The sequence below is a fragment of the Entelurus aequoreus genome, linkage group LG08, assembly GCF_033978785.1.
Source record: "Entelurus aequoreus isolate RoL-2023_Sb linkage group LG08, RoL_Eaeq_v1.1, whole genome shotgun sequence".
NCBI lineage: Eukaryota > Metazoa > Chordata > Actinopteri > Syngnathiformes > Syngnathidae > Entelurus > Entelurus aequoreus.
In genome coordinates, this window is record NC_084738.1 from 43,392,437 (window position 1) to 43,407,156 (window position 14,720).

The window sequence follows — 14,720 nt, forward strand, 5'->3', positions numbered from 1 at the left end:
AAACACTCCAACAGACATCACACATGAGACGGTTTAATAAGTATCAATTGTTTTAGTTATATTGTAAACTTACAAACGTTGCGCGGAGTAAATAATGAAGAATCCATACGAGAAGAAATGTTATGGATGACTAGCAGACAGAACAGCACTTGTACTTCCGAGTCAAAGCATTAAATAGAAGGAAATATTGTACACGATCACCAGGACTCGTCCAAAAAATTGTGCCATGGCACAAAACAATAGCACGCCTGTTCAGTGTCTTTGCTTGTGTTTTATGAAAACTATTTGCATTATGACCATTAGCGTAGGGAAAAAAAGTAGCGGTTTATAGTCCAGAATTTATGGTATATGCCTTTAATATAATCGTACTATTAATAAAAAAAAATCACTGGCGTTTGACAATCTTTGCACGTCTTAATTCCAGCACTACTTATATAACATCACTAAGTTAAAGTAGAATATCCTCAGAAAAACCCTTGTGTTCTTTCTCCATCACGTGTCTTTCAGGAGACTTCAAAGGATGAGTCGTTTTACTACAATAGTGCGATAATTATTATCGTCTCTTATTAAACTAGTGGGGCAGTATTTAATGTTAAAATGATACTTCAATCAATGCCTGTGTCGAGTCAAAGTGTAGCGGAGCCGATGGAAGTGAACAGGTTGAAAAGGTGGGAGGTGTGTGGCCCGGGTGGGTGTTTTAAATTAGCCATTGGTCAGGGGTCAGATGGACATTTAATCTAACCAATCAGCTTCCTAATTACACAAGTGCTGCCAGGGTGATGAGTACGGCTTGTGTGTGTGTGTGTGTGTGTGTGTGTGTGTGTGTGTGTGTGTGTGTGTGTGTGTGTGTGTGTGTGTGTGTGTGTGTGTGTGTGTGTGTGTGTGTGTGTGTAGCTGGCTATCATTGCGTGTAGAGGTCTTGTTGTAGCAAAATGAACATCTGGCCTTGATATTGTTTCCATGTGTGAACGCGTGCACACACACACATGCACGCACATACAGCCTGTATTGTCTCATGCACACACACACACACACACACACACACACACACACACACACACACACACACACACACACACACACACACACACACACACACACACACACACACACACACACACACACACACACACACACACACACACACACACACACACACAAAGAGAACATCGTAGAAAAAGCAATGCAAGAAGTCTAAAAAGAAAAGTGTAGACACACACTCTCCCAGAAGTGTGTGTGTATGTTGATTGTAACAGTAATTGATGTAAACGTCTAAATTACAGCTAGAAGCTAAAGTGACCACTGTGTTTTAGCGTTGCCATGTCAACCGCGATGAAAAACACCTGGCTCCGGCGCTCACTGGCGGTGAGGGCGGAACATCAGTGTCATGGCGGCCGGCCCGAAGCCACAAGGAGGCGGAGGCGGAGGAGGAGGCGGCGGCAGCGGTGCCAGCGACATGTGTCGGAGCCAATCAGGCACCGAGAGGCGACGTCCAAAGGGGACTGCGTGTTAGCGTCACGTCAAACACGATAATATGAAATGTAAACCCAGAATTATGACTGCGTTCCAAACAACATTTTACGATGATTCGGTGCCCAAAAAAGAAGCGGTGCCACAGTGAGAGGCCGCGCAGCGAGGTCAGTATCAATGCCTTGCTCAAGGGCACCCAGTAGCACAGAGCGGACCAGCCCAGTGGTCATCTGACCCTCATTATGGCAACATGCTGCAGAAATAAACACAAACTAAAGAGAAGGGGGGTATAAAAGAGTCAGATCCCATAAGTCTTAAAGTTTCTATGATGTTCAAGTACGTGTTGTGTACTTAATTACAGAGGAGTGATTCAAAACCTAATAGCTGTGGTAGTACAGTCAAGTGAAATGTTGTATTTGTGTGAGCTAACACTTCTACTTCTCACACACTAACTTTACAGTGCTTAGCGGGATCGCTGTGAAATCTGATACAACAGTGTAACATTTGAGTGAGATCGGTTACTAAAAAACACGGCCGCCATCAAGCAAAACATAGTCCATCCATCCATTTTCTACCGCTTATCCCTTTCAGGGTCGCGGGGGGTGCTGGAGCCTATCTCAGCTGCACATGGGCGGAAGGCGGGGTACACCCTGGACAAGTCGCCACCTCATCACAGTAATTGTGCACAAGTCACTGAGCATTTGTCTAATGACTATAAAACTTAGGTGATTTGAATTATATGAATAATAAATAGCTTGTCTCACAAAGGATTCTTACCTCAATACACAAATGTCAATTCTAATATTGTATTTTAAGGTCTTTTCAAATGTGTTAGTCATTTGTGATATTGCACATTTTAGCCAAGAATCTTTTCAGTGCTAAATTTTGAATATAATAAGGCATATATGGATGTACCTTTCACATTTGAACTGATACGGTACCAATTCCTGGTGCCTGGTAATCAATACTGGTACTCAACAGTACCAATTTCAAGTACTTTTGTGTGTCTTCATGTGTTAATAAATGTTAATTGTTTAAGAATGAAATCTCATTTTTGTGCTGAACATAACACAACTGAAAATAACTGCGCTGGCCGGTTGCTATATCTTGATTTATTACACTTCTGAGTATCATTTGCAAATATTATAAAGTAGACCCTGCATGCAGTTGCAATTCCAAGACATTAAAAGGCAGTAGTGTACAGACTACAATGTGTTGCCTAGTGAGGAGGAAGAAGTCATTGCATTTAAAGTACCAGTAGAGTGGAAAAACTTGACTTTATATGCTTAATTGTGTTTTATTGTATCTAATAAACCATATCCAATTGTATTTACAATCTGCAAAGTATGTAAAAATACTGTCTAAACATCACAAAACGCCACAAATTCAGTCAGCCATTTTGAATATTCCGCTCCGAATAGGTTCGGCTATTTCCAGAGACTGACGTCACTGGGGTAAAGCTTCTGCACTCTGACTATGTTATCAGATCAGTTAAACTGGCAATACGCAACAATTACAGAGAGAAGTGAATTATATTTATAAAGCGCTTTTCTCAAGTGACTCGAAGCGCTTTACATAGAGAAACCCAATATCTATGTTACATTTAAACCTGGTAGCAGGTGGGTAAAGTGTCTTCCCTAAGGACACAATGGCAGTGACCAGGATGGTGAAAGCGGTGATCGAACCTGGGACCCCTCAAGTTGCTGGCACGGCCACTCTACCAACCAAGCTATGACGTCCCAGAGAGGTGCGGCCTATCATTCACAATCCTTACATAAGACATGCATTCTAAGTCATAAATAAATAAATCAATAAAAAGTCAGATAACAATGGAGTCTATGGGGGCTCTCTATTTTGCCCACAAAAACTCTCTTAATAACCATCAAAAAACCGCAAACAATACTCTATTTGCATCTCGTGACGGGAATATTAACTAAATATTAGTAATGTTGTTATTGTAAGCGCTAGCACAGACAAAGTATTACAGTAACTACCGGATTTTTCGGACTATAAGTCGCTCCGGAGTATAAGTCGCACCGGCCGAAAATGCATAATAAAAAAGGAAAAAAACATATGTAATATTTTTGGGGGAAATTTATTTGATAAAACCCAACACCAAGAATAGACATTTGAAAGGCAATTTAAAATAAATAAAGAATAGTGAACAACAGGCTGAATAAGTGTACGTTATATGACACATAAATAACCAACTGAGAACGTGCCTGGTATGTTAACGTAACATATTATGGTAAGAGTCATTCAATAACTATAACATATAGAACATGCTATACGTTTACCAAACAATCTGTCACTCCTAATCGCTAAATCCGATGAAATCTTATACGTCTAGTCTCTTACGTGAATGAGCTAAATAATATTATTTGATATTTTACAGTAATGTGTTAATAATTTCACACATAAGTCGCTCCTGAGTATAAACTATGAAAAAAAACTGCGACTTATAGTCCGAAAAATACTGTATAGTTCATGCTGTACTGGACTCAAGGAGTAACTTTAATGTAATTATAAAATAAAACTGAAGATGGCAGTAATGCAACATGTATGGGTGCAAACTGAAGAAGAAACTTCTGCAGCATGGCAGCATTGAGCCAGGGATGCATCGTTTGCTTCCGTTTCTGCTACTGCTGCATTGCGTCTCGGCTCATCAAAATTATTCTAGATTATGAATCATGCCTTTCATCTAGATAGTAGGAAGATTTAGCCATGAATCTAGAAATTGTTCATCTGTACCCGGAGATGGAGACAAACACACAAACGAAGCAACTTTTTAACCCTTCATGTGGATCATAATTCATTTTTTATGTAACGGGAAGATATGGACATCCTTTCAGTTATCATCATAGTGACAGCAGACATAGTACTGTAAGCTATTGTTTTATTGATTTTATTTCTTGTTTAGCACTAAGCAATACTGCTACATGATGTTTAGTGTTTCACTAAAGCTGGATCTGTTTAGCAGAGCTTCTAACACTTGTAAATCATCCTCCTAATATTCAGGATCAACAATATACGTTTCTGGATCATAATTTTTTCCCACAATAATCGTTGTTGGCTCCCACAAAGTCTGCATGATTTGCATTGTTGTTGGTGATGAAAGGACCTGCGGTTCCTACCTCTACGTCCCGCGATGACGTGTCTGGCTAGCTCATTATCTCTCAAAATGGCTCGGGATTCTCTGCGAGATTGATACTATTTTGATCATATCTATTTACTCGCACACTTTATATAAGTCTTTTGGTAACATAAATCAGATACATATGATATTAGCTTTAATATAGAGGCAACTTGTTTTTCCACTCTACGGGTACTTTAAGCTGAAAGTCTAATATTTTGTTACGCCATAAAAAGTGTTTATATTGTAAGTATTGTATTTATTACACACTAGCTAATTGATTGTAACGTGCATCTTAGTTGAGTAGCCTAGTGGTTAGAGTGTCCGCCCTGAGATTGGTAGGTTGAGTTCAAAACCCTGGCCGAGTCATACTAAAGACTATAAAAATGTGAAGTGAAGTGAAGTGAATTACATTTATATAGCGCTTTTTCTCAAGTGACTCAAAGCGCTTTACATAGTGAAACCCAATATCTAAGTTACATTCAAACCAGTGTGGGTGGCACTGGGAGCAGGTGGGTAAAGTGTCTTGCCCAAGGACACAACGGCAGTGACTAGGATGGCGGAAGCGGGGATCGAACCTGCAACCCTCAAGTTGCTGGCACGGCCGCTCTACCAACCGAGCTATACCGTCCCAGTACTGGGACCCAGTACCTCCCTGCTTGGCACTCAGCATCAAGGGTTGGAATTGGGGGTTAAATCACCAAAATTATTCCCGAAGGCGGCCACCGCTGCTGCTCACTGCTCCCCTCACCTCCCGGGGGGTGGAACAAGGGGATGGGTCAAATGCAGAGGGTAATTTCACCACTGACAACAAGTGCGCAGGAAGCTCAGCATTTATGTCCATTAACCTGCTCAACTTGCCTTCATTTGCAGAATTAGAACAATGTTTTGTTGTTTGTAGCAAAATAGCACACACGCACAACGTTGTTTCCGCCACACACAGACAGACCCACACTTTTCTTTTCCTTCCGAGTGTGGCTGTGTTTATTTGAGCGCCCGTCCGAGGAAATGTGACTGTGCTGCACAAACAAACAACAGTCCAGCTTGTGTGTGTAAAGGCTTTTGGATCAGAATCAGTCTGGGCTAAAATTAGCAGTCAGGTCCCACGACGGGTTCATTGTGCTTTGTCACAAGCTTATGTTTGAATAGTCCAACATAATAAAGCCTAATTGTGTAAGAGTGTGCTTTAATTGAGTGTCTTTCAACCACTGAGCCGCGGCGTCGTGAGATAGTCTGGTGTGCCGTGGGAGATTATCTAATTTCACCTATTTGGGTTAAAAATATTTTTTGCAAACCAGTAATTATAGTCTGCAAATTATGTGTTGTTGTTTTTGAGTGTCGGTGCTGTCTAGAGCTCGGCAGAGTAACCGTGTAATACTCTTCCATATCAGTAGGTAGCAGCCGGTAGCTAATTGCTTTGTAGATGTCGGAAACAGCGGGAGGCAGTGTGCAGGTAAAACGGTGTCTAATGCTTTAACCAAAAATTAACAAAAGGTGAGTGCCCCTAAGAAAAGGCATTGAAGCTTTGGGAAGGCTATGTAGAACTAAACTAAAACTGAACTGGCTACAAAGTAAACAAAAACAGAATGCTAGACGACAGCAAAGACTTAGTGTGGAGCAAAGACGGCGTCCACAATGTACATCCGAACATGACATGACAATCAACAATGTCCCCACAAAGAAGGATAAATAAATAATCTTGATTGCTAAAACAAAGTAGATGCGGGAAATATCGCTCAAAGGAAGACATGAAACTGCTACAGGAAAATACCAAAAAAAGACAAAAAGCCACCAAAATAGGAGCGCAAGACAAGAACTAAAACACTACACACTACACACAGGGAAACAGCAAAAAACTCAAAATAAGTCATGGCGGGATGTGACAGTACACCTACTTTGAGACAAGAGCTATATTGATGCATGGTTGGTTATGGTTTAAAGTCATATCCAAAGTCATATCCAACAATTGCGACAACTGAGTTTCGTTTTTTTAATGATTTCTGGTGGTGGTGTGCCTCTGGATTTTTTCAACGCAAAAAATGTGCCTTGGCTCAAAAAAGGTTGAAAAACACTGCTTTAACCAAAAAAAACAAGAGGTGAGTGCCCCTAAGAAAAGGCATTGAAGCTTAGGGAAGGCTATGCAGAACGAAACTAAGACTGAACTGGCCACAAAGTAAACAAAACCAGAATGCTGGACGACAGCAAAGACTTACTGTGGAGCAAAGACGGCGTCCACAAAGTACATCCGAACATGACATGACAATTAACAATGTCCCCACAAAGAAGGATAAAAACCACAGAAATGTTCTTTATTGCTAAAACAAAAGTAGATGCGGGAAATATCGCTGAAAGGAAGACATGAAACTGCTACAGGAAAATACCAACAAAAGACAAAAAGCCACCAAAATACTAAAACTGTCTAGACTTGGTCTGTGGCGTGGTTGGTTCTCCAGTGGTGCAAATGAATTGGACCATACGTGGCGTGCAGGTGAGGACATGTTTAATATTTTAACTCAAAAGGGGATTAACAAAAAGCGCACACAAAGCGGAGGTACAAACTTGACTATAAAACAAAAACTTGCACGTGGGCAAAAAACTAAGGACATGAACAAAAGTCGCTAACTGTAGCATGAATAGAAAAAACTTACTTGACAAGGCATGAAGTGCGCAGAGGTGAACAGAGTGATGTCGCCAGAAAGACCAACAGAAAATGACAGATTTAAATAGTGACATGATCAGTGAGAACAGGTGCGTGACTCAAAACGTGAAACAGGTGCGTGACATGACAGGTGAAAACTAATGGGTGACCATGGAAACCAAACAAAACAAGGAAGTGAAACCAGGAACTAAAAAAAAAGAGTCCAAAAACCAAGCAGCACATGGCCAAAACAAAAACATGATAAACAGACATGACAAAAACACTACAAACAGGAAAACAAAAAAACTCAAAGTAAGTCATTTTGTGATGTCGTGACAGTACAACTACTTTGAGACATGAGCTATATTGATGCATGGTTGGTTATGGTTTTAATTCATATCCAACAAATGTGACAACGACATTTCACTGTCAACTGGGTTTCGTTTTTTTTAATGTTTTCTGCTGGTGGTGTACCTCCAGATTTTTTCAACGCACAAAATGTACCTTGGCTCAAAAAAGGTTGAAAAACACTGCTTTAATCAATATCTTTTTTTTTGCGTTATCAATATTGACTCATGTAAGAAAAAGTCACTAAAAGTAGATCAATCGTATACACCGGACAAACATACAAAACGAAGCTTAATGCGCTTATTGCGTCTGTAATTGTACATTCTAAGCTACATGATAAACTGATCGGAACAATGTCAGCCATCAAGGAGCATCATTTATACGCACCATCTCTTTAGTTTTACTCTACTTCGCTTGAAACACACAGACAGGCATATAAGCCCCATAATTTCCTGTGGCGGATATAAAGCGGATGTTAAATTATCACTACGGAAAATAACTTTCGATTTGTGCTTTAATTTCCTTACAAAACACACACACAAGTGCGCTCGGACGGAATGCAAATGCAGGGGTGCAACGCACTTAATTAAGTACACAAGCAGAAAGGAAAGTCGCACAGATGCGCCACTGCACAGACACGCAAGACAGAAGAAGACTGGGTGGGTGGGGTTGGGGGGGGAATGGAATGCAAAGTAATGAGAACTTTATGGAAATACAGCTGTGTGTGTGTGTGTGTGTGTGTGTGTGTGTGTGTGTGTGTGTGTGTGTGTGTGTGTGTGTGTGTGTGTGTGTGTGTGTGTGTGTGTGTGTGTGTGCGCGTTTTTCTTTTTCAACATAATTAGCTCCGTCGGGCAGGAATGTAAACGAAAATAACTTTAATGAAACTCCTCTCTGATGTGCTTAAAGCACACATGGACATTTATCTCGCTCAAAGTCTCTCACTGAAAACTCTTAAGGGGCGGGGAGGGGAGGGGGTGATGTTGGAGTAGATTGTGTCATTATATTTTGCCGCCATATGTTTATCTAATGTGTGAATGTGAGTGTGAATGTTGTCTGTCTATCTGTGTTGGCCCTGTGATGAGTTGGCGACTTGTCCAGGGTGTACCCTGCCTTCCGCCCGAATGCAGCTGAGATAGGCTCCAGCACACCCCGCGACCCCGAAAGGGACAAGCGGTAGAACATGGATGGATAGATAAATGTTTATCAAAATGGTTTCTAATCAACCACTGCTAGAAACTGTTCCACTTTAACTCCACTGTAGCTCCAACAGCCATGTGTCCAAATACTTTTGCTCCTTCCCAGCGGCGCAGTACGTATGTGGCTCTCCTCGCTATCGATTAGCGTGTGCAATGTTGCAGTGCTATACTCCCCATTCTCCATTCCGCTGTAATTTGCCCTTAGTCTCCTCGTTAATAATTATTAAAACAACCACATGGTTTTCGTCTTTTATAGCTGTGGCTAGCATGTTTTGTTCTGAAAGATACATTCATATCTGGGCGCTGCAATGTTGTTTATTTATACGTTCAGTCTCCTTTTGAATTGGTTAGCGTGTCTTATATTTTCTGAATAAAGTGTTGCGGTCTGGATGCTGCAGTGTTACTGCACTCCACAAAATGTGTCTCATTCTCTTTCTATGATTCGGTTTGTTGTTTGTGTGCATTTTTTAAAAAGTATTGCTGTTTTATTTTCTACATTGCTTCCCTCAGTCTCCTCTTGAAAAAAAATATCTTTTAAATAATCCACAACCGTTTTCATTCATAGTTTGATGTTGTGTCTTGTTTAAAATGATGTTTATCTCTAGATGCTGCAATATTAGATGCAAAACACCTTTTTGGTGCCCTCAGTCTCCTCTTGCATAAAATGTATGTGCTTGTTAGTAACATGGTTCTCATTCTGTGTTGCTGTTTGTTGTTTTTGTGTGTCTTTCTGAACAATACTCTTTGGATCTCCCAGTTGCTGCCCTCAGTCTCCCATTGAATCAAATGTGTATACTTAACAACCCACAACCCTGTTCATCCTTTGTTGGTCGGTGTGTGTTGTACAGAATGATCTTCATTTCTTAATGTTGTAATATTACATACAATACTCCAGTCTACTTTTTGTTGCCCTCAGTCTCCTCCTAAACAAAATGTGTCTCTTATCAATACCATAGTTCACGTTTCATGTTGCTGTTCGTTGTTTACATGCATTTCCTGAATAACGGCCTTTTCATATCCTGCATTGCTGCCCTCAGTCTTCTCTTGAATAAAATGTCTCTCCTTACTAAGACATTTCAATTCATTGTTTGTTGGCATTTCTTGTTCAGAATGATCTATATCTCCTAATGCTGCAAAATTGCATACAATACTCCACTGTCTCTTCTCTGCTGACCTCAGTCTCCTCTTGAGTAAAACATAATTCGTAACAACATGATTCTTTTCCTATGTTGTGGTTTGTTTTTTGCGTGCGTCTTTCTGAATGATGCCCTTTGTTTTCCACATTGCTGCCCTCATTCTCCTTAAAAATGTTTCTCCTTACCAAACCACAATCATTTCAAGCCATTGTTGCTTGTTTGCCTGCGTTGTACAGGATGATGGTTATCTCTTAATGTTGCAATAGTACGACATACAATACTCCAAAGTCTCCGTTTTGCTACTCTAAGTCTCCTCCTGAATAAAATGTGTCTCTTATCAACACCACATAATTCTCGTCCTATGTTGCGGTTTGTTGTTTATATGCGTCTTCCTGAATCATGCCCTTTTGTTTTCCACATTGCTGCCCTCAGTCTCCTCTCAAATAAAATGTGTTTAGCATGATCTTCATCTTTAGACGCTGCAATATTAGATGCAACACTCCACTGTCTCCTTTTTGCTGCCCTCAGTCTCCTCTTGAATCAAATGTGACTCCTTACAAACCCACAACTGTTGTTATCTATTGTTGTTTGTCAGCGTGTCTTGTTCAAATATGTTGTTTATGTCTTGATGCTGCATAATTAACATAATACACTGTTTCCACTTTGTTGCTCTCAGTCTCATCTGAAATACAATGTGCCTTCATACCAATAATCACATGGTTCTTTACAATTATGTTGTAAGTTTGTGGGTTTTGTTGCAAATTACGTTCTTCCCTGGATGTTGCAGTACTACTATACGCCCCATTCTCCACTTTGTTACCCTCAATTTGCCCTGGAAAATAAGTTGTTCTCCTCGTCGTCCAACCTGTTTCAATTTCATGTGGTGTTTCCAAAGCTCTCCAAAAGCCGCCGCACACTTCAGTTGTCTCACTAGGAGGTAGAAAGTCACACGTGAGCCTGAGATTGACGTCAGTGCAGTAAATCACGCCGCAAAAAGCCAACAGGAGGCGCAATGTGGCTTAACAATGCAATACTTCCAACACAAATCAGCTCTTTTAAAAGGAAAAGCTCAACATGAGCATACATGCCTACACTATTTATCAATCATGCTGAATCGGGGCTCCTTTGGGGAAGGAAGTGGAAAAAGGATGTAAAGAAAAACAAACCTGGTGAAAAAAAAGTGCAATAATAAAATATGTCCGTGTGTTTCTGCTTTTTTTCTTTTTTTTTAACACCTTTATTCATCATTCTTGTCCTTCCTCCACTTGCTGGACAGTGAACAGTGAAGGAATAACAAAAAATTTGCTGCGTTGTTTGGACAGTTAGCAATATTACATGATGAAACACCGCGCACAGCAAAGGTGGTCTCACCAGATTTATCGTACTGCTTGGAAATAGTAGTTGACTTGGTGATGTTCATTCATGATTCCCCCCCCCCCAAGCGTAAGATAAGATTTAAAGTGGAGATTCCTGCCCCTCCTCTGCCCTGCCTAATGTTGACTCATCATTTTGACTCATCATCGCATGGCGCCGTGTTGTGTGCATGCCATGGAAACACTGGATAAATATTTAAGATTACAATAACAGTCAATCGCGCTCAGGGCTAATAAAATTAATATGTCACATTTGTTTTTTAGTCCTCCTCGCAATGCTTTCATTCCTTTTAACAAAAGTGGACATGTGCAGAAGAAAATGACTGAATATTTTCATAAAGCATGTTAAAACCAACTTGGGGTTTAATCTCCACTTTCAGTATCTGTGACAGCAATACTTTTGCCGCATTGCACGGTACTTACTCCGCTCGACACAGCTCCAGACGCTATCGTTTCTGCATGTAATAGCCAGTCCCAACAAAAGTTATTTCCACCAAAATGAACACACGCTAACTTTACCACGCCATTTTGCTGTGCTTTTACCTTTGTACATGGCAGTGCTTTATAGACGCCATAGTCTCCACTTTGCCCTCTCTTTTCACCAGTAAGCGTATTATAATTTTACTTCAGAGTCTCCACTTGACTGTTCTTTACCCCCAATCCCGGCTTAAATACAATGCATCTCCTTACCAACAACTGTTCTGCTAGAACATTTTGCTTTGATTTAAACACTTATTATCATGCTCCATAGTCTCCTCTCCACTTGTCTGCCCTGTCTACCCCTTGAATAATAAAGCTCCTGAGACCAACAGCCCTTTTAATCCGTTATTTGTTAGCTTGTCTTTTTCTGAATGACATGTTTATCTCTTCCCGGTGTCCATTATTACTACACTACACTATCTCCATTTTGCTGCCCTCAGTCTCTTCTTGAATAAAATGTGCTTATTTAAGAACCAACCGATTTCTTCCATTGCTGTCGTTTGTTAGTGTGTCAATGCAAAGATTCCTCATTACTGCCTTCATGTCTCTCCTTATTAGTAACATGGTTCTAATACTCAGTTAGTAGAGCAGCCGTGCCAGCAACTTGAGGGTTCCAGTTTCAATTCCCGCTTCCGTCATCCACCCACACTGATGTAAATGTAGCTTACGGTAAATATGTGAAAAAGGGATTTCACTATGTAAAGCGCTTTGACACTCTAAAGAAAAAAAAGCACTACATAAATATAATTCACTTCACTTCTTCCGATGTTGCCATTTTGTGTTTGTGTGCGTCTTTTTGAAATGATGCCCTTTTGAAAAAATGTATTTCCTAACTAAGCCACAACCGTTTTCACCCACTGTTTGTTACTGTGTCTTGTACAGACAGATCTCTATCTCTTAATGCTGAAAATGCAATATTACATACAATACTCCACTGTCTCCTCTTTGGTGCCCTCAGTCTCTTCTTGAATAACATATGTTAGGTTTCCACCCATTGTTTGTAGGCATGTCTTGTTCAGAAAGATTCTCATCTTTTGATGCTGCTATATTACAATATTCTTCCTGATGCACAATATTATTACACTCCATCATCTCTACTTTGCTGCCGTCAGTCTCGTCTTTAATAACATGTGCCTATTTAACAACCCACCATTTGTATCGATCGCCGTCGTTCATTAGTATGCCAGTTCAGTATTTTCCTACATAATAATTCAAATAAAATGGTTGATTGTGATGCATCAACATGTATAGACTCTTTTTTGCTGCCCTCAGTCTATCGAATAAAACGAACTTCATTAGTAACAGGGTTCTCTTCCTATGTATAGCAAATTTGTCCTGTTTTCTTATAACACATCAGTACAATAGTGTAGCTCAGAGCTTATAAAGGGATCAACTGTGTAACATAAACACCCCTAAAGGGTTAATTCATTTGAAGTACTCCCCTTCTTTTCTTCTCATCTAAATGTTCTCTTTCTCACTGCCCCACCCAAGAAAATGAGTAAACCTCTTGCAGACACACCCTGCCTGTCTGCCAAGTTGCTGCCAACACACACACACACACACACACACACACACACACACACACACACACACACACACACACACACACACACACACACACACACGCACACAGACAGACACGATGCATAATTAGCCAGTCAGTCCAAGATATAAGCTCACACATTCAGTCATCATGCGTTCCACTGTCACACCACTCAGCCCATGCTTTGACTCGACATCCGCCCACACACACTACATTTGGGGCCCATGCGATCATAGACAATAAGCGGCGCGACTGGCGGTAAACCCCAATCGGCTACCCGCCAGCCTATAACATCACTTGTAATGGACAGAGGGGCCAGTGAGGCAAACTGGACTTGACGGGTTGTCGCCATGGGAACAAAAGTCCCGTCAATAAGGCTGTCTGTCCCATTAGAGAGCCTGTTGACCCGGTTGTAGGTGAAAAACCCATATTTGATAGATAAGAAAATATGTATAAAATAGGTGTAAAGGTGAAGTGTTTACCCGTAACAGCGACTGGGACTCTTCTTTAGCAGCTTTCACTTCCTGTCCTCCCACACTTCCACTGCCTCCTCCTGCATATTGCTGCTGAGGGGGTATCTGGCTCAATTTCTCCCCTCCGATAGCGGTGGTGGTGGCTCCGCCTCCAGGCCGCCTCCCTCCTCCGTAGAGCTTGGCGTCTCCCAAAAAGGACTTGGTATCTCCCAGGTAGACCATGCTTGGCGAGGCCACACCTCGTTTATGCTCCGAGGATTCGTGGTTGGCAGAAATAAACGATACTGACAGCGGCGAGTGGAAAATCGAGGGGCTCCCGCCTCCCGTCCCTCTTTCAGGTCCCATTCGCTCCTTTGGCACCCAGAGGAGACCATGGGCCTGCTCGCCGCCTCTCGTCTCCCCGAGCACCCAGCCTTTCTCCCGCTCTCTCGCTTTCTCTTCGCCGCCCTCACTTTTTATCATCTCCTCCCGGCCACCCTCAGCCAGGCGTCCCTCGGGCGGCGCCAGGGAATAAAGCAGGCGAAGATCACCCTTGCTCTCCTCCTTGATGGCTAAGGTAGAGGGTGCCGAGCAGCCGTTTGCAGAGAGAGTCAGGGTCGGCGTCGCCAACGAGCTCAGCGGTGGCGGAGTTTCGTGACAGTGGGCCGTGTTGAAATGGTCGAGGAGAGCAGACGAATCGGGGGCCGTGAAGTCGCAGTGTCGGCAGCGGCAACACGAGTGGACACGCCTGAGAAGAGACAATGAAGAAGACAACTTCAGTCTGGTCATAAACATTGAATGATTATGACAGTGTATGTTATTAAAACTCATAATATATAGAGTAAACATGCATATGCATTAAAAGAGTCAGTGTTCAGCGTATATAGCAGTGCAACACAACAATGGTTGTGTACATATCTGGAAGACCAAGTAAGTACAGCTCAAAGGGAA

The 14,720-nt window shown here is 41.5% G+C and overlaps 1 protein-coding gene across 3 annotated transcripts in view; it reads right to left on the reverse strand.

The window, feature by feature from the left end:
* trps1 (trichorhinophalangeal syndrome I) overlaps positions 1–14,720 on the reverse strand; it is a 249,010-nt gene that overhangs the window by 88,533 nt on the left and 145,757 nt on the right. For all 3 annotated transcript variants that reach the window (XM_062056517.1, XM_062056518.1, XM_062056515.1), the window contains exon 9: positions 13,800–14,517. In XM_062056517.1, coding sequence (XP_061912501.1) covers positions 13,800–14,517 — 718 coding nt within the window. The remainder of the gene's footprint in view (positions 1–13,799; positions 14,518–14,720) is intronic.